This window comes from Microchirus variegatus, assembly GCF_963457635.1.
Source record: "Microchirus variegatus genome assembly, chromosome: 15".
NCBI classification, from domain to species: Eukaryota; Metazoa; Chordata; class Actinopteri; order Pleuronectiformes; family Soleidae; genus Microchirus; species Microchirus variegatus.
In genome coordinates this window covers 16,299,597-16,317,394 of record NC_139816.1, presented here as the reverse complement: position 1 = coordinate 16,317,394, position 17,798 = coordinate 16,299,597, and the positions used below count along the sequence as shown (strand labels likewise).

The 17,798-nt window shown below is 39.9% G+C and overlaps 2 protein-coding genes across 2 annotated transcripts in view; one reads left to right on the top strand and one right to left on the bottom strand.

The window, feature by feature from the left end:
• bmp6 (bone morphogenetic protein 6) overlaps positions 1–7,964 on the top strand; it is a gene marked incomplete at both ends in the record, with an annotated part of 48,609 nt that extends 40,645 nt beyond the window's left edge. The window contains 3 exons of the mRNA XM_083902050.1: positions 6,412–6,488; positions 7,509–7,619; positions 7,815–7,964. Coding sequence (XP_083758176.1) covers positions 6,412–6,488; positions 7,509–7,619; positions 7,815–7,964 — 338 coding nt within the window. The remainder of the gene's footprint in view (positions 1–6,411; positions 6,489–7,508; positions 7,620–7,814) is intronic.
• A 1,640-nt stretch (positions 7,965–9,604) lies between these two features.
• txndc5 (thioredoxin domain containing 5) lies at positions 9,605–16,456 on the bottom strand. The gene is made up of 10 exons (XM_083901595.1): positions 16,250–16,456; positions 14,723–14,875; positions 14,273–14,378; positions 14,068–14,164; positions 13,321–13,436; positions 13,006–13,092; positions 12,698–12,850; positions 12,440–12,522; positions 12,084–12,213; positions 9,605–11,408 (listed from the first exon to the last, which is right to left on the bottom strand). The coding sequence occupies exons 1-10, from the start codon at positions 16,435–16,437 to the stop codon at positions 11,286–11,288; spliced, it is 1,236 nt and encodes a 411-aa protein (XP_083757721.1). The 5' UTR covers positions 16,438–16,456; the 3' UTR covers positions 9,605–11,285.
• Between the last annotated feature and the right edge of the window lie 1,342 nt (positions 16,457–17,798).

The following is a 17,798-nucleotide window of genomic DNA, read 5'->3' as shown; positions in this document are numbered from 1 at the left end:
CATGAACAACATGGTTTACGTTAAATTTAAAATGTTATTCATTTCTTTTTGTGACATTCTATGGGAATTGTGGGATTTTCAACCTATGTTGAAAAATGTTAGTATGTAAATGACAAACATTTACATTTAGTCTTTAAGAATGGGTTCAGGAAAATGGGTTCAGCCAACCGCCACAACTTCTTGATTTCTACTTCTGCTGATTGTATTAATTATTTGAAGGGCTGCAGCGAATTAATTAAAGGTGCCATATGTAAGAATGTGGCCAAAAACCGTTACTACATTCAAATTCAAAATACCGATGTCTTTTAGGTTTCGTTTTCTGGCGTAACTGGCAACCCGTGGTTGCTCGGCAGCTGAGACTCTACCGACTGCAATGATTGGTAGACGGCGGTAGATGGCGCCACATGCCGAAACATGATTTCAAAACATAAACATGATTTGCAGTCTGCAAAATATATTTTTTAATGCAAATATTTTTGTCTGTACTGTTGTTGTTGGTGAGTTCAGTTTGTTATATGAACATTATTCCTGAGTCTCTGTGACATATTAGGAGGATTTTATGGCCAGTTGCTTTAGATTAATTACATAATGCACCTTTAAGAAATAGTTTTTAACCGTCAACTAATTTTGATTAAAAGATTGTTTCATTTCCATTTTTTTGCTCCATATAACAAAGAAATCATTGAAATGGAATAATTTTTTTTGGTTTGTGGACAAAACAAGACCAGAACATTATCAATTTGAGGTTTTTTCCAAACATTTTTCAATATTTTTCGACATTTTGTGGACCAAACTGAACAGGATCATCCTTAATGTTTAATTCATGACATTGTAAGTTACACTTTCTTATCTTTTTCCTGACAAAGAAGCTGGTACAAATATTTCACGTGCTTAATGTAGGGCAGGTAGTGTTAATGTTAGAGAAGGGTTAATATCAGCCTGAGTCACCATGCACTATATCAAAAGTCTCAGTGTTGCACAGCTACAGTCTTCACTTTCAGTCATGAGTAATATTTCCGCTGCTATTGAATAGACAGGGTGGGAACGGGGCAACTGCTGTCAATTAATTCAATGTGAACTGGGCTTAGTGCAGTGTTTTGCTGTCACGTGGTCAAACGGATGTTTGTGTACCCACAGGGAAACATTTCCAGGTTCACAACCGCTGGGTAAACTGCAGTAATATAGAAGTAAAGTTCAGCACTTATGCCACTGGCTCCATTCAGCTCCGCAAGAGGAAACTTTTCTTTCCATTTGATACACAAATATTTGACTTTGACGGTCGCGTAAGTGTCGGGTGAAGCGAGAGTTCACCGGTCTGCTGATGCTGAAAGGAAGTGTTCAATATTTTTGGAAATATGCGTATTAAGCTTCCTTGCCAAGAGTGAGAGGAGAAGGTTGACGCCACTTGTGCTTGTCAAACGGTTTACAATTACAAAATAATGTTGTTTTTAAACCTCTGTTCAAACATTCTTCATCCAGATAAATTCAGTGACTAACCGCTGGGGAATCTTCTCACATCTTTAGGCAATGACATCAGACGTGCAAAACACAGTCAACTCTAGATTTGACATATTTGAACACTATTTTTTCCCATGTTGGAATTTTTATTGAGATTAACTTTGTCATATGTGGATGTGGTGAGAAGTTTTCAGCTCTGAAGGCCAAATCTGTGATTTAGCTTCTTGTTTGAAATTGTTTGAATTGTCTGGATTTAGAAGTTGTGTTTTCAATAAGCAATGCCCGTTTTAATCAAACTTTATCGTCTGACTGAGTCATCACTGTTGATCATGCAAACCTGATTAGGATAAAGTATAAAGATTTCCCAAATACTTTAAAATAGGAATGGGACAATACCACACCAAATTTTTGTCACAAACTTGACCATCTACCAATACTGATATTAGTCCGAAACAGTCATTTTAGACCATTTAGGAACTATGAAGCTGTTAACAACACATATCCTGAGTCATTTCAATGAAATTACATAATTTTCCAATTGTGTAACAAAATATTGATGTTAATAGAGTTTATTTACATTTTTACAGTCATGCGACATATAGGATGTTTGTATTGGATTTTACATTTATATCTGTGATATCAGATCCATTGATTTTGACCAATATCGGACCCATACTGATTCCCATCCCTATTTTGAAATGCATATGGCGTCATTTCAACTGTATCTGTATCGCATATTTTCCTAACCCTAACCCAGGGCCACAAACGGCACAATTTGATCTTGAGTGGGACAGACCAGTAAAATAATAGCATAATAACCTTTAAACAGATTTTCGATTTAATGATGTATCTTTTTACGTCAACAACCTCAAATTTCTTGAGAAAAACAAGTGTAATTTCAACAATGTTACGCCCAAGTTTACTGTTTACACATGTGCATTACAACTTACAGATCACAGTGGATCTACAAAGGCACAACCATTTAGTCACAGGTATCTCAAACTGAAAAATATAGTATTTTATGTAATAATATGAAAGGTCCTCTGGTGGGCCGTTTCTGGTCCGCGGGCCATACATTTGATAGGGTGACGGCACATAATCTGTCACAAACTGAAGTGCAAATTAAGTGTGTTGAATTAGGTCAGCGCACATTACTCAACAAATAAGCAGAAAGCATGTAAATGGGAAAAAAAAAAAAGTGGAATTAACACAATTGCTAATTTGCATCCGTAGTATTAAGGCAAAAGGAGATAAAATATGATATAATTAACAATTCATCATAATTGTGAAAATATGAAACTCTTTATTACAGTACCACCACCCACCTTCAGTTTGGTGATCACATAACCACATCACTTTTTGGATGTGTGCTGTATTATTGTTCACTGTAGAACCTACCAGAATAATCACAATAAATATAAGCGTAACCCTCCCGCACCAAATGTTAATAAGCAACATCATTAGTTTACATTTTACAATCATAATAAGTCGAGTCAGTGTGAGAAGTTCCTTCCCAGCTCGCTGTAAAGGAAAAAGAAATGAATGTTATCCTCATGGGAGCCAGCGCTCAGCAGTAAATGTGTGGCATTAAATTTTACAGACAGGAAGCAGAGATGTGGTTTATGGGCCCCACAAATCTGAGCCTTTACACTCAATCAAAGCCCACGGTAAATATCTGCTTTATTCCTTATAAAGAGACCCACAAACGGTAAACGCTGATAGCTCAGTGGGGCTGGGAGGTGTGAGGAAAATAAAGTGTGCGTGATGACGTCTATGATACAAAGAGGAAGAGGGGGTGTATATTTCTTCATACTTGAACCTTTGAACCTTTTGGATGATAGATTTTTTGAATTGTGAGGAAAATGTTCTTCTGAAGTAGCAAGATTAAAAAAAAGTTACTACACAATTAGAAGTAAGAGCTAATAAATATTAACTTTTATTGAAATTCCCACAATTATTTATACCATTATTTCCACTCTCTGTAAACTTCAAGTTCATATCAGGTCACTCAATTTCTCTGCCTTGTTCTTTACCTCTAATAAGTTATACTGTAAATGTGCATTACAGTGCAAGAAGAACATATTTTTTAGAAAATCATTATTTTTATTGGAATAATAAAGGAACAATCAGTGTAATCTTACAGCAACGGATCTAGGAGGACCTGTCTGCTTCCTCAGGGCTGTATACAGTAAATCTGTTCTCTTTGCTGTTAGAGATGCAGCTCAGGCAGGATGAAATAATCTGACACCACTATCCATGTGTACTTCTCGTGCTCCACACACACACACACACACATCCACTCCGCACATACAGTATAAACTCTGTATTTCCACATTAGCCCACATCCAGCAAACCGCCTTTCCTCTCTGGGAAGGAAGGAACCATAAATGGGGGAAACACCTGACTCTATGTGACAATTATACATGTCCCTATGACCTCGCCGGTCGGACGTTGCCAGACTTATCACCATGGTGCTGTGACAAACTTGGAGAATGATCGGTCGCGCGCATTAAAACTGACCACAGCAAAAAAAAAAAAAAAGCCTGTTTTTCATGAAGCCACTCATAGTTTGTCTTACCTCAGGACACAGCGATGGTGAAAAACAGTGTAGGGCAGGAGCTTGTTTTGGTTGAACGTATACATTCTGGAAGGTAATCACAGTCATTGAGCATGTCCGGAAACCTGACATGTTTAGTGTGAAGGTCGATAGCTGTTGTTTCCTGTCAAAAAGGGGGATTTTTGAAAAATAATGATCATATTCATTCTGCTTTTGTTTGGTTCAGTTTCCTAAACAGTTGGCATCACAGTGGTGCTGTGCACCTTTTTAGCACTTTAGCACCCGTTTCTCTCTCCCTGCTAAAATTAATCCAAGTGATTTGTCCAGTTTGCTCCATTGTAGCTCCATCTTAAAGATAAGTGTTATTTTTAAGTGTGTCTGTAAGAGCGTGTGCTCATGTGTCTAGAACTGTTGGTGAAATTTTCAGTCTGCACTGACTCTCATACACACACACACACACACACACTGGTTTCCATGACTTCAGAGGACATTACATTGATATTACCTAACCCTAACCCTTGACTTCCTGGAGACTTACTCTAACCTTAACCATAATTACTACTGACCTAATCATAATCTAACCTAATCTTCACCTCAGCCTAATGTCTTCACTTTAAAATGCAATTCTTTATGTCATGTCCCCATAAGAAGACAAGTCCCCTTTAATGTGACTGTGCAAACAAATTTAGGTCCCCCCACAACATAAGGAATACATACACACACACACATGTTTGTGCAGATATGCTTTTAAGGACCCTAATTGGCTTCCATTCATTTGGACATCCCCTTAAATTTAAATAGCTTGTCAGATAGTTGGTTCGGCCTCATTAAGACCAGGTTTTAGTCTTCATGGGGACTGCTGGTCCTGAGAAGGTCAGTGCAAATGCCAGAAAATGTTCCAAAGAGAAAACAAATACAAGTACACACACACACACACACACACACACACACACACACACCCCCCCCACACACACACACACACACATACTTTTCTGGAATGGAAACAGACTCATTTGAATTGAACCTTTTTGTATTCTACGGCATCTGTGTCTTGTAAATAAAACCGTTTCTCTCAATTGCCTACAACAAGCAAACAACCATGTTTGCATGGCTTGACAAGTGGCGAAACCGAACAGGCTTACGACGCAAGCAGCAAGTTCTAAAATGTAGCAGATGACAGGTTTGGATGTGAGAGCCAGGGAGACGTTTGGAGTCGAAGCTGAAAACCTTTTTTTATTTTTCTTGCGATGTGTAAAGTTGTTGTATAAATAGCTCTCGCAGTAACTCTCCTGGGCTGAATGGACTCAGAGACCCGTATTCTATGTGTCAAAATAAAAAACAAAAATAGGCATCCACTATATGTTTTATAACTAACTTTAAACTTTGAATATGTGCCGACCAAAAACCAACTGCAATGAAAACACTTGTGGGCTCAGGGCTGCAGGATTACTGAAGGCGTTGTGTGGCCACCAACACACTTAGTTTGCTTATGTTTTAAGGTGGTCAAGCTTGTCAAAGGGAAAAAACTGCCTCCTGAATCCAAATCTTTTAAGAGCTCGGGGCCTTTTAGCCAGGTCGCACACTCTCTGTGTCTTTCTCTGGGACGTTTTTTAAGGAGAAAATAATCGAAACTATAAAGGCCAGACACCAAAGTGAGGGAGAGAGAGAGAGAGAGAGAGAGCACTTGAAGCGTCAGTGGAAAGTTGGTGTCACAGTCTAACAGCGTGTTGACTGATGCCAGCAATGACCTTCTCGACTGTAAAAACCAAACCTATACCTGGGACTGACCGCCCGGCTGCTGGGCAGCTGCAGAGTGGAACAGACATAATTATGAAGCAAACTGCAGAGCAGGAGAGCCATAAACACAGTGCGTCACCACTCTGCGCTCGTGCTGTGCAGCATTTACAATTCTGACTGTAATGCCGTACTTTCACAGGGTTTAATTGAAATCCTTTTCAATTACCCCATTTTCCGTTCAGTTTTTTTGGCGTCGCGTCGGTCACAACGACCCCGTTCTGACCCGTGTGTTTAGATCGTGTACATATCACAGGTCTGAAGACTCCTCAGTGCAGTGCATCTTCAGATCTGACCACAACCTGTCCTCATGATGGATTAGAGACTCCCTCCTCAGCTGAAGTCCTATGGCACAAACCTATTCAATGATTTATTTTGTAGCCACTGCCACAATATCAACACTGATCTCCACATACTTTATTTCATATTTACTTTGATTTAACAGATGTGAACAGTCCTGCGTAGCTTTCCACGTGTAATTGGATCACATATGAATTTCAGTAATATCAGGTTTTAAATGATGACCAGGGGTCAGAGCACTGAGTGCATCGTAAAGATAGTTTCCTGAGGATTTCTGTTTATTTTATTTTTTTCTGTTCCAGATTACAACAGCAGCGACCAGAAGACAGCGTGCAGAAGACACGAGCTCTACGTCAGCTTTCGAGACCTGGGCTGGCAGGTAGCAAATGTTTTCTTATTTTCATAGATCCAACCAAGTCATAATACACATGTGGTTAAACTAGTGAAGAGAAATAGTATGTGTATCAGGAGGAGAGACACGATACCAAAAAACAAAGCTACATCAGTATTTCAATTGAAACGTTTTTCAAATAGGAATTTGTTAGCTGATTAGACTTTATTCATCTATGTCTCTGGTTTATGCAGATTATTTAAACTTTGATGTTTTTTCTGATACATTTACACACACAAAAAGTTTGCATTCACATTATTATCAGATGATGTTAGTTTTTTAGTTTGACCAGTTCACTACATCAATACCACTGTTTCTCAGGCTCATACGCTTTGGAACTGCCAAGCAAACCTGAGTAAAGGATGGGGAGCCTACTGTCTACTTAAAGTAGTCTGGAGGAGATTGGAGGGGTCTCTGGCCTGTGTGTATTTGTGCACAGAAGGTGTTTGTGAGGAAACAAGCAGAGGAAGAAGTAGAGAACAAATAGTGACACTGACATCTAGAGGGAGACTTCCAACACACACATGCACGCGCACACACGTACGTATGTTGTGTGAACAGGTCACGCAAAGTCAGCTAGAGACTTTCCACAGGAGGCAGACACTGGTGTAGTGAAATTTGATTATGGTGACTCTAATTATTAGTATTTCATTTATTTCGATTTTTATGTTTGTGTCATGTTTCATGTACATACCATAATTTGAGAACCATGAGTTTTACTATTGCCATTTCTGTATCACCTCACAATATTATTTAAATAGATACACTAAGATATATAAGTTTGGTAAAAGAATAACAAACTTGCATGTTATTATTCAACAATTCTTAAACAAAAGGCTGGAAAAAAATTACTTGAATCGGACACTAGAACAAAGTAATATTAGGTATTGCTAATCCTGTATAAGCAAACAGGCTGTGTGATAAAATTCATGTATTTAGTGTTTTATATTAAATACAGTATTTCATCACTCAAATTAAATGCCTTTTGTTTGTTGTCACATGTTTAAGGACTGGATCATTGCTCCTGAAGGCTACGCAGCCAACTACTGTGACGGAGAGTGCTCCTTCCCTCTTAATGCCCACATGAACGCCACTAACCACGCCATTGTGCAGACACTGGTAAGACCGACCTGCACGAGTGTACCATTGAATTCTGTGTTTACATCCTTCCTGGTACACAAAGGTCACTGTAGTTCCCTGACGTGCTCGGAAAGGTCACAGTGAGCAGAGGAGTCGCGCTCTGCACTCTCACCATTAGATGTCACTCTTTCCTTCACACTGGTTCTTTAAATATCTCCTCCATTTTTTTTCCAGGTGCACCTGATGAACCCAGATAACGTACCAAAGCCATGCTGCGCCCCCACCAAGCTTCACGCCATCTCCGTGCTCTACTTTGATGACAACTCTAACGTTATACTGAAGAAATACAAGAACATGGTGGTGCGGGCCTGTGGCTGCCACTGACACCACCAAGCACCGACGAGGCTTAGTTTAAAACGAAACAAAGCTGTTGGCAAAGGGCTACAACCAACTGCACCAGTGACTCCTGAGTAAGGTTGACCTTCAGTAGAGGTCAGTTCTCTGCACAGATCCTCACCAAGGATCGTCCACCCTGAAAGATCATTCAATAATTCTGGACAAAAGCTCAAAAGCTCTTCCGGTGACACCGTTTCTACACAAGGCATTAAAAATAGTTGTCACCTGAAAACAACTTAAACCTAACTAAGTGCTGAGTCTTCAAATGGTTATCGTCCCCTTTACCAGATTTTGAGTGGATCTGCAATGAATGAATGAATGATTGTGTGCGTTTTTAAGTGGGGGTGTCAGTCTTTCTGTATAATATGTGTTTGTAGACATATGGACACACACATATATGTGTGTGTGTGTGTGTGTGTGTGTGTGTGTGTGTGTGTGTGTGTGTGTGTGTGTGTGTGTGTGTGTGTGTGTGTGTGTGTGTGTGTGTATAAATGGCTAAGAGGCTACTGCACCTTCTCCCTCACTGAGAGGGGTGAGGACAAAACTAAACTGTTGGACCAGTCCGAGTGCTGCTTTCTTTACCTTCTCCTATACATTTATATATAAAACACAGAGGCTCCGTTCTCAGAAGAGGCTTGTGTGCAAATACTGATGGACAACTTTCTCCACAGGGAGTGGCTTCAGTGGAAAACCATCAGCAGTCGGTGACAAAACCTTTTAAGTAAAGGTTTGAGTTTCAGATGGGAGAATACAGGACCGGTTTCCTCTTCAGAGCAGACATTAACCTAAACGATCTCACGCCGAACGAATAATGCGTTCGACGCCGTTGTTTCATATTCCCTTCCTTTTTATATGTTTTCTTCTCAAGCCATATTTGCCTTCCTAAAATATAATATGGACTGAACCTAAGTGACCGCATGCTATTTTAGTGCACTGCTCCAAATATCCGCTCCGTGTCAATATTTGCCAGACTCACGCTGAGCTGCGATTCACCAGACGGGCTCATCGTCTGATGCATGTTCTGGCTAAACTGGTGTTTTTCTCCAAAGAGCTGAAGAATACGGCCTTATCCCTCCGACATACCACAAATGGCCATTTCTATGTTGCTGCGCGCGCTAAGTTAACAAACGTTCCACCTCTGACAACTCGGGAGAGATTGTGGAAAAACATTTAGTGAGTCAAAACCAGCCGACAGAACGGTTTCTGTGCCAGATTTCTGAAATTAGCCCTCTGCTTTTTCAACCCTGAGGGTAAAAAACTATGTCGAGTTGTGTGTCCAGTGGCAACATTCTGTCCAATTGAACATGTTACTGTGAGTTTGAATGACAGTCTTTTTTAGAGACCATATCTAAATGAAAAACTAACACCAGTAAGAATCAAAAATACTTTCCATGACTAACCAACTATAAATTACAAAATATACCTCTGGTAAGCTGCTGTTTACATTTGTGATCATGTTTAGACTGTTGATGTAAATACTTGTACATTCTTCGCTTATTTATTGCACCTTTTATTAAAAAAAAAGAAAGAAAAATCACATAACTTTAATAACAAAGACAGATGCAAAAACACATTGAAACGTATTTTTGAATTTTTTTTTTACTATGAAATCTCATGTTACAACTTGCCATTATATACTCTTTTTGTACAAAAACCATGGGTAGTGAACAACCCATGACTCACAAGAAAAAAAACTTCTTATCTGAGGGTTTTTTCTGGACCATGTGCTATCCATAAAAACTTTTACTGACAAAATAAACTGCTGTCTTTGACTGTTTGTGATCTTGGGTCAAAGAGCATTTTCCTTGTACTGGGCACGTGGATGTTTGCTACGTCAGGATGAATGACAGAAAAGGTGCTGAAGAGACCATTAGAACCAGGGTTGTTACAACTGTTGGCTTTTGACTGTTGAGTCAGTTAACCCTGAGTAACATGTTGGTTGTGAGGCTTGTGTAAATAAATGTACCAATGCTAGTGTTACACCAAGTTAAAACCAAGCTTTTTCCAGATCCCTTTATTGAAAAGTGAAATGTACAATAGCAGATAAGGTCTCTCAATATCAATCATATGCGAGATCTTAACAGCAGGGTGAAAGTTTAATTGTTCGGTAAAATGATCTGGAAAAAGCAGCAGTTTCACAAAGAAAAAAAAGTACATTGGACAATCAGTTATAGGAAGAGGTGGAGTGATTATAACGAGCAACTGAACCCAAGCTTCAGTCAATGTTCTTTCAGTTCTGTCTGGAGTGTTATAAAAGTGTCCGTCCAGAGGAGTGTGCTTGTAAAAGCTTCAAAACGACGGGAATCAATGGCATCACAAACTTGCGCTTTCAATACTGGGACAAAGAAACCCATCTACCTCCAGCTCTGTCTGCTGCTGCTTCCCAAATCCCTATTGTGGACCTGCCCTAAAAAAGACATTCTAATATTTGTAATGCATTTGAGATTATGAATGGACAAATGAGTGTTTGAGTCGACTCATGTCTGAGAAATGGAGCAACATGGTCCAAACCTGAGATGCTGACAGCCAGAGAGAACATATGGAGAGGCTGAGGTCACAGGAGTCAGAGCAGGCACAGTCCATGTCTAAGATCTTTACCAATTTCTTTTAAATTGTCTGAAACTTTATGGTTTCCCTTAAATCTTAAAGAGAAAAACCAAGTCATGACCCTGTGCTATGTCAGACTCCCTTGACATCCCTCACAGCTCCCTCTAACCTGCTGAGTTTCCCTGAGAGTTAAGTTAGACGAGCCATCACTTGCACGAATATGAGGTATCCTCAACTTAACTCAAAAATCACATTTGGGTGATGCAAGCTTTAACAACCTTTTAACTGACAGTACCGTAACATTAATGATTGAACAACAGACCCCATGTATAAAATTTTATATTTCAAAAAGTCAAATGGCTACAGAAGATCGATAAGTCAGAAACAATGTCTTTTTTTTTTTTAACCTGGAACATTCGTCCTTCAAAGTTACCCTTTTGATAGAAGAAATTTGGACCTGAACAATTAAGCAGTGCTTGCAAAGTGGATTTCCCAAATATACAGTATTACCTCATTTCCCGACCCTAGAAATACAGATTAGGACATCTGAACTTTGTTACCAGCAACAATGAATACATTCACATTCTAAAGACATGACTGAATCATTCTGTCCTTGAACACGGAGAAAAAAAAAAGAGTCCTTCAGTCCGCCATAGGCTGATTCCTTTTATGAAGAGAACCCGAGTGGAGAGAGATAAAGGGGGAGCTACTGTATGGAGAGTGGTGTCCTGCTGGTCAGATATGCAGTGTGGCCGCTTATTTCTACAGCTCATCTCTCGCCTGCCTCATCACAAAGCTGTGTAGGCTCTCGAGGTCGCGTCCGCCGTGATACTCGTCACCCTGTTCCCCCGCTCTGAACATGAGCAATGTGGGGTAACCTCTAACCTGGAAAAAGATGATGATAAACACGTATTCAGTGTGCTAGCTCGTAATTAAGAAGAGAAACAGGTTGATATTCAGTGTAAAAGGAAGGAAAGACGAGAATTGAATGTGGTACGAGACTGAGCATGTTTGTTTAGCTGAAGAGTTGGCTTTGTGTCTACATTACAGCGAGTGTGTTTATATGACATTAGAATCAGTGTGTTAGTATTGTACGTATACATCTGTAGTTCCCACCACCAGCTTAAACCTGGAAATAATTGCAAATATTCATGATGAAATTCAGGTCTGTGCTTTTGTTGGAATTACCAATTTTATGCTCCGTCATTAAAAAAAAATAAGTTCATGGGTTATAGGAACATTTGGAATGGTGCTGGACATGCTAAAAACTAGCAGCCAGCTACAAACTCGTTGAAACAGTACACTTCGCCACCATCTGTAGTATAGTGGAGGTGAACGCACTGGACTACAACTGTAGAATAAGACTGAACGGCTACATCTGTAGCTCAACTCAACTGTGCATAGCAATGTACAAAGTAATTAGAGCTAGTGGGAGAGTGTTCACGGAACATCCAGATGTTTCACATGTGTTTACATTAGGGCAGGAGATGAATAACGACAACAAAACTGCAGAAACGCAGAAAAGAAAAAGTGAAATGTTAAGACCTTAAACACACTTACAGAATACTTGTTGCACACAGAGCGTTCAACAGTGCAGTCCACTTTGGCTATCTTGACATCAGTGAGGCCAGGAAACTCCTTCTTGGAGAGATTCTCCCATGTTGGAGCAAGGTTCTTACAGTGACCACACCTAGAGAACAGAGAGCTGTTTTACTAACAGACAAACAATTTGGAGAATGCAATTCCAAGGTTTGACAAAAGTTATCCCTTTTTCCAAAGTGGAGCTCATCTTTCAGTGCTGCAGAACAGTGTTCAATAAAGTATGAATGGACGACTAAACATATGAACTCAATGTGGCAAATACAAAAAAGACACAGTTGATTATGTTTATTAAAAGTATGGCACAGTGATCTTACCATGGAGCAAAGAATTTGATGAAGGTTAAGCCCTTGGACACAGTCTCTGCAAAAGTGTCTTCCGTCAGGTCCAACACACTGGTCTGTGGTCGGGAAAGGGAGAGAAAATGACATTAATATTTCATAACATTACAAGTTCCTTGAAAGTAAATTGGGATTTTCTTTGCAATGTTAAGCATGACTTTAATTCTAGAATTCAAGTGATTAGACAACTAAGAAATAATCTTTCTGATGTATAGGATTCCCACCAAGCCTTACCTCCTCTTTGGCTGGCTCATCAGTAGGAATCTCATTTGCTTTTTGTTCTTCACTGGGTTCTGGCTCTTGCTCCTCAGCGACAATAGCCTTCACCTGATTGTCCACAAAGTCCTTAAAAGAATCCAAGTCTCTCTTTCCTTTGTACTGCTCCTTCTAGAAAGACACCAAAATAGGCAGTATGTTGTAATGTCATCAAGGTTTTATTAATATGCAGTAAAAGAGCCACAATTGCAGTGACGTTGGCTAAGCTTAAGTAGAATGGCTGCACCTGCAGAACAAAATGTCAGGACTAAAAACATCTGCCATACCTTCTGGCCATTGTTGAAGAAGAGCAGTGTGGGGTATCCCCGTACTCCATTTTCAGAGCACACCTCGTAGTGTTGTGTACAGTCCACCTACACGACAAATACATCACGTGTTACTATATTACAATGGTACATATCTTATAAATGCACAGGAATGCAATAGTAATAGTATTTTTTAAGATATCTGCAGTGAACAGAGTGACCTTCACAAAAGCAGCCTAAATAACTCCACTTTTAGTTTCAGTGTTTGGATGTCTGACTAATTGTTTGTATTTGCAGCAGAAACCTGTGAACCTGAACACAATGTGGAAGACCAACCTTGCCAATCTTGACATCATCAGAGTGCTCAAAAGAGCTGGCCAGCTGTTCCCAGGTGGGGGCCATGGCTTTGCAGTGGCCACACCAAGGAGCAAAGAACTTCACAAAATGAGCACCTTAAAACAAGAGAGAAAAAATGTTAGGAAAAAACTGCAAGTAACTTTTACATCTCATGGAGAAAATGCCGTATATGAAATCATACAGCTCTTATACTGAGGTCGAAAATAACCAATTACATTTTATAGCTCTGTGGAAAAGATGTGAAGGTAAACACCGTTTCTTAAGTCAGTAATTTCCTGCCCCTTTTCCATCTCAAATCCAGAAACATTTATTTTTCTTAAAACTCTAAATATTCAACTTCAGCAGAGCTCAAAAAACATCATTTCAAGGAGACAGTTATCATGAGCACTGTTTATTTCTGAAGTCATTGTCTGAAATTCCAGCAATACAAGAAGACTGGAGAATAGTGTTACAGAACGTGTTGACTGTCACTGTGGATTGTGACTCAAGTATTTGTGTTGAACTGTCAGTTATGTAAATCACAGACATGAGGAGTTTCCATTCTCACACACACTATCCAGTGTTTGTGAAAACTGAAAAAAGTATGTTTAAAAATAAAGACAAACAGAAAGAGTTTATTTGTTTCAGCAGGATACAGCTGTTTAAATACACAAGATGAAGTTGCCCATTTGCCTAGCTTAGCTGTTACAACAGGACTCAAGTTAAGAATTTAACAGCAAATCTTACCTTCGGTTACATGGGTCTTAAAGTTGAGAGCAGTGAGCTCATACATTCCCTGTTTAGGCTCTGGGGCTTTTGGAGGCTCTGGTTCACTTTCTGGTTCCTCGAAAAACAATTAAGAACAAACAAATATGAACACAACTTTTTTTTGCATAGCTATGGATCACTTGTTTATGATTTTGGAACTGTTATGTGAATAAACACAACTCACTGAAGGCTCATCCTGGAGTGTTTTCAGCATCCAGGTCTCCAGAGAGTTCACATCTCTAGGCCCCTGGTATTTGACAGACTCCTGGTCTGGCTTAAACAACTTTAGCCTTGATAGGACACAAACACAGAAATACATTTTAAATTACACAAACACAAAGAATGTTCCAGCTAGCCTAATAATTATCATTACAGTTTGTAATTATAATTGTACATTAACATGTTCTTGGAATTGCTGTGTTTGCAGGTGCAGAAAGGCAGAGCCAAGATTTAAGAGGATGTCATTGTTTGCTTTGAAAATATTTAACTGAAATGCAGGTCAATGTGTCACCAAAATTCATAAACATGAGTGTGAAAAGAAGTTTTTTTTCAATCTAAAATGCCACAGCTATTGTGTTATTCTGTTGGTCAACATAAATAATAACTATCTTTGCTGATCTCTGATGTGACTTACGTAGGGTAGCCTCTGATGCCGTGCTCATTGGAGCAGAACTTGGTGTCCTGGACGCAGTCAACTTTCACCACATACGCCGGAGGATCCTCCATGTTGTTGTATTTGTCTGCCAGTTCATTCCATGCTGGCTGTAATCTCTGGCAATGGCCGCACCTGGACATAACAGTGGTTTATACATTTTTAGTTAACAACAGATCTTGAAACTTTTTGCATGTTTGGTTCTGGTGGAGTCATATTGTTCCCAAACTTAAAAGCCACTGAAGAGATTATACAACTGCACTGTACCGACCAGTTGTGTGGGAAGTAGAAACACGTTCATTACTGCTCATGTGATTTTGGCATATGATTGTTTATTGGTTTATGGTAGCATAATGTGATGGTTGCCTACTACTGAAACATGTGCCATCTACTATATGCTCTCAATGATCCAAAATAATAACTTGCAATATATTGTGTCATGATGTTGCAATCCCTACTTTTGGCACAACAACCTGTCATGCAATGTTTTGAGCATTGAGAATTAGACTAATTAACATTTGAAGGACAAACCAACTAATTGAGACAGATCAATCATTAGTAGCAGCCCTAGATGTATGTAAAGGTCAGCATGGCTGTGACAGAAATTATTAATAAACTGTTTTGTCCATAAAAAGTAGAAAATGTCACTTCATGTTTCCCAAACCTCAAAATGACACTGTGCTCAATACACTTTATTTATAGTTACAGGAGAACAAATAAACTTGGAAATATTCACATTTAAGTAACAGAAAGTGTACGTATGTGCTCATGTACCAACTCAAACATGTGATTTAAGTGGTTGTCAAAATTATTGGCAATTAATGAGCAACTAATTCATTGTTGGCCTACGTGATCAGGCTCTGATAAAACATGAACGAGTTGATCTTGTGATCTCGTCTTTATCGTGTTTGGTCTCTGTCTTATCGCACTTTCCCTTTTCCAGTGATGTATTCCGCTCAGTGATGATCAGAAGCAAATCACTGAAACACTCATTGACCCCTGGGAAACCGGGAAGACACACTGACATCACATCGGTCAATCAGGGGATGCCACGTAAGCACAGCTCCCCAAAACTCCAACTTTGAGCAGTGACTGGCCACCTCGGCTCTGAGTCAAGGAGTTTAACTAAACGCAGTGTTTTTAATATCAATATAAACGGTCATAGCTAATGTATCAACTTCATTTGAACGAACAGTAAACTGTCCCACTGAGACCCAACATAATAAAAGTAATGCAAACCGTAACGCTATCGGAGTTGGCTAGCTGCTACGCTAGTTAGCAGCTAGGCTAACCACACCGGTGAACCGATGGGATTGGACAGTGTAGCCAAATAGCTTGTATGCTAACTAGCTTTCTGCTACAGTGCCGGTTAGCTGTAACTTTGAGAAGCAAGCGTTTTCATTGTTCCGCATGGGGGGGGGCATTGTGAAGACAATGTGAGGTTGTTGTCTGTATTTTCAATCAACGTCGCCAGGAACAAAACAAGACTATTGCCAACTGTTCGCTTACCATGGGGCGAAAAACATGACAAAGTGAGGTGCTGTGGGCACCGCCGCCTTGAACATCTCCACCGTGTAACTGTGCTTGGCATGTTCATCTTCTTCTTCGTCGTCCATGTCGCAAAATACGCTGGCGAATAGCAACGAAATACAAATAAAAGACAACCAAAAGGGTGTGCAATTCAGTGCAAGAGCCATGGTGAATGTCTGTCGGTCGGTGAGCAGCAGAGCAGTGTGCCTGCTAAGTGTACTGTAAAAAAAAAAAAAAAAGACCGACCCCCCCCAGTGTGCACGCCCCTCTAGAACACACGATTTAAAGGAATGTACACTCTGGAAAGGACACGATCCTGCTGGCTGTACGGAGAGGATGCTGTGTTGATCTGTGGGAGTTTAAACAAGAACCGGTCTATAATTATGGAAGCCTATGTGATAGAGCACTCAATGTCCACTTTATTAGGTACACCCCCTGAACAGTTGCTTTTCTTTTGGATTTCACATCCCACTAATTTTCAAGTGAATGACAATTCTCTGGATGAGAAGACCATTGATCAGAGGAGAATGACCAGACTGGTTTGAAATGATAGAAAGGCAACTCAGTTACTCTCACTCACTGATGCAGATGCAGAAGACCATACCAGCTGTCACTTCTGCCACTTTATTAGGTGTCCTGTGTAGCTACTGTACTTGAGGGGTCGCCACAGTGGATCATCTGCCTCCTTCTTGTCCTCTTCTGTCCATGAACCCTTACCGTGGTCTTCCTTTTTTCCTCCAGCCCAGCAACTCCATGTTCAACGCAATATAATATATCAATATAATCTGCACACGACAGCACAAACATTCTCAACCTTGACTCTGGAATTCAAACTCTTTTTCTCCCTCTACTCCTTATATTTTCACAGTACCACCTTTCCCGTTTGAAACTTTATGTGAAACTTTATGGCTGCTCAGTTTTCATAGTATTAATACACTTTCTTATCTTAGAAGCTTAACAATTGTTTAAATAAAGATACTGAATCTGAATCACCACCAAATCTTATAATTTCTTCAGCGGGCCATAACCTACATTACCAGAAATTGCCAGTCAAATCTGTCCTTTACTTTACTGCTCACAGTTAAATGCAGCCAAATACATGAATTGAATGAGATTCATGAGAAGGAAACCAGGACCAGGATCCCCCTGGCCTCTCCAGCAGGGGATCCTGCTTGCTTCTGCAAGCTGAGGGAACTCAAATGCCTGACCTGCTCCAGGTAAGTGTCCTTTGTGGTGTTGTCTGACCACGCTAGTGTACTTTTATTGCAACTCAGGGTTAAAATGATGCAACTTTCTGAACCATTCTTTCTTTGTGTCAACTATTCTGTGTTTGCTCATGTGTTTGTGTTTGGAAACGCCCACAGTGGCATGGTTGTGCATCCTGCTCCAGCCAGTCAGTCAGGGATGCATCTGTAAAAACCTACCTCTCCACCTCCACTCCTCAGTCTCATTCACTTGTTGATATGTCGGGGCCCAGGGCCAGCCAAAGCATTTATGGTGTCCTAACCTGGCTTTGATTTGGGGGCCC

Bases quoted from the DNA above. Each gene is read 5' to 3' on its own strand.
- txndc5 (XM_083901595.1), bottom strand. From the start codon at position 16,437: ATGGCTCTTGCACTGAATTGCACACCCTTTTGGTTGTCTTTTATTTGT. The intron at 14,379-14,722 runs GTAAGTCACATC...TGTCCTATCAAG, and splicing joins GGCATCAGAGGCTACCCTAC to GCTAAAGTTGTTTAAGCCAG. The intron at 13,093-13,320 runs GTTGGTCTTCCA...TTTGTCGTGTAG, and splicing joins ATGATGTCAAGATTGGCAAG to GTGGACTGTACACAACACTA.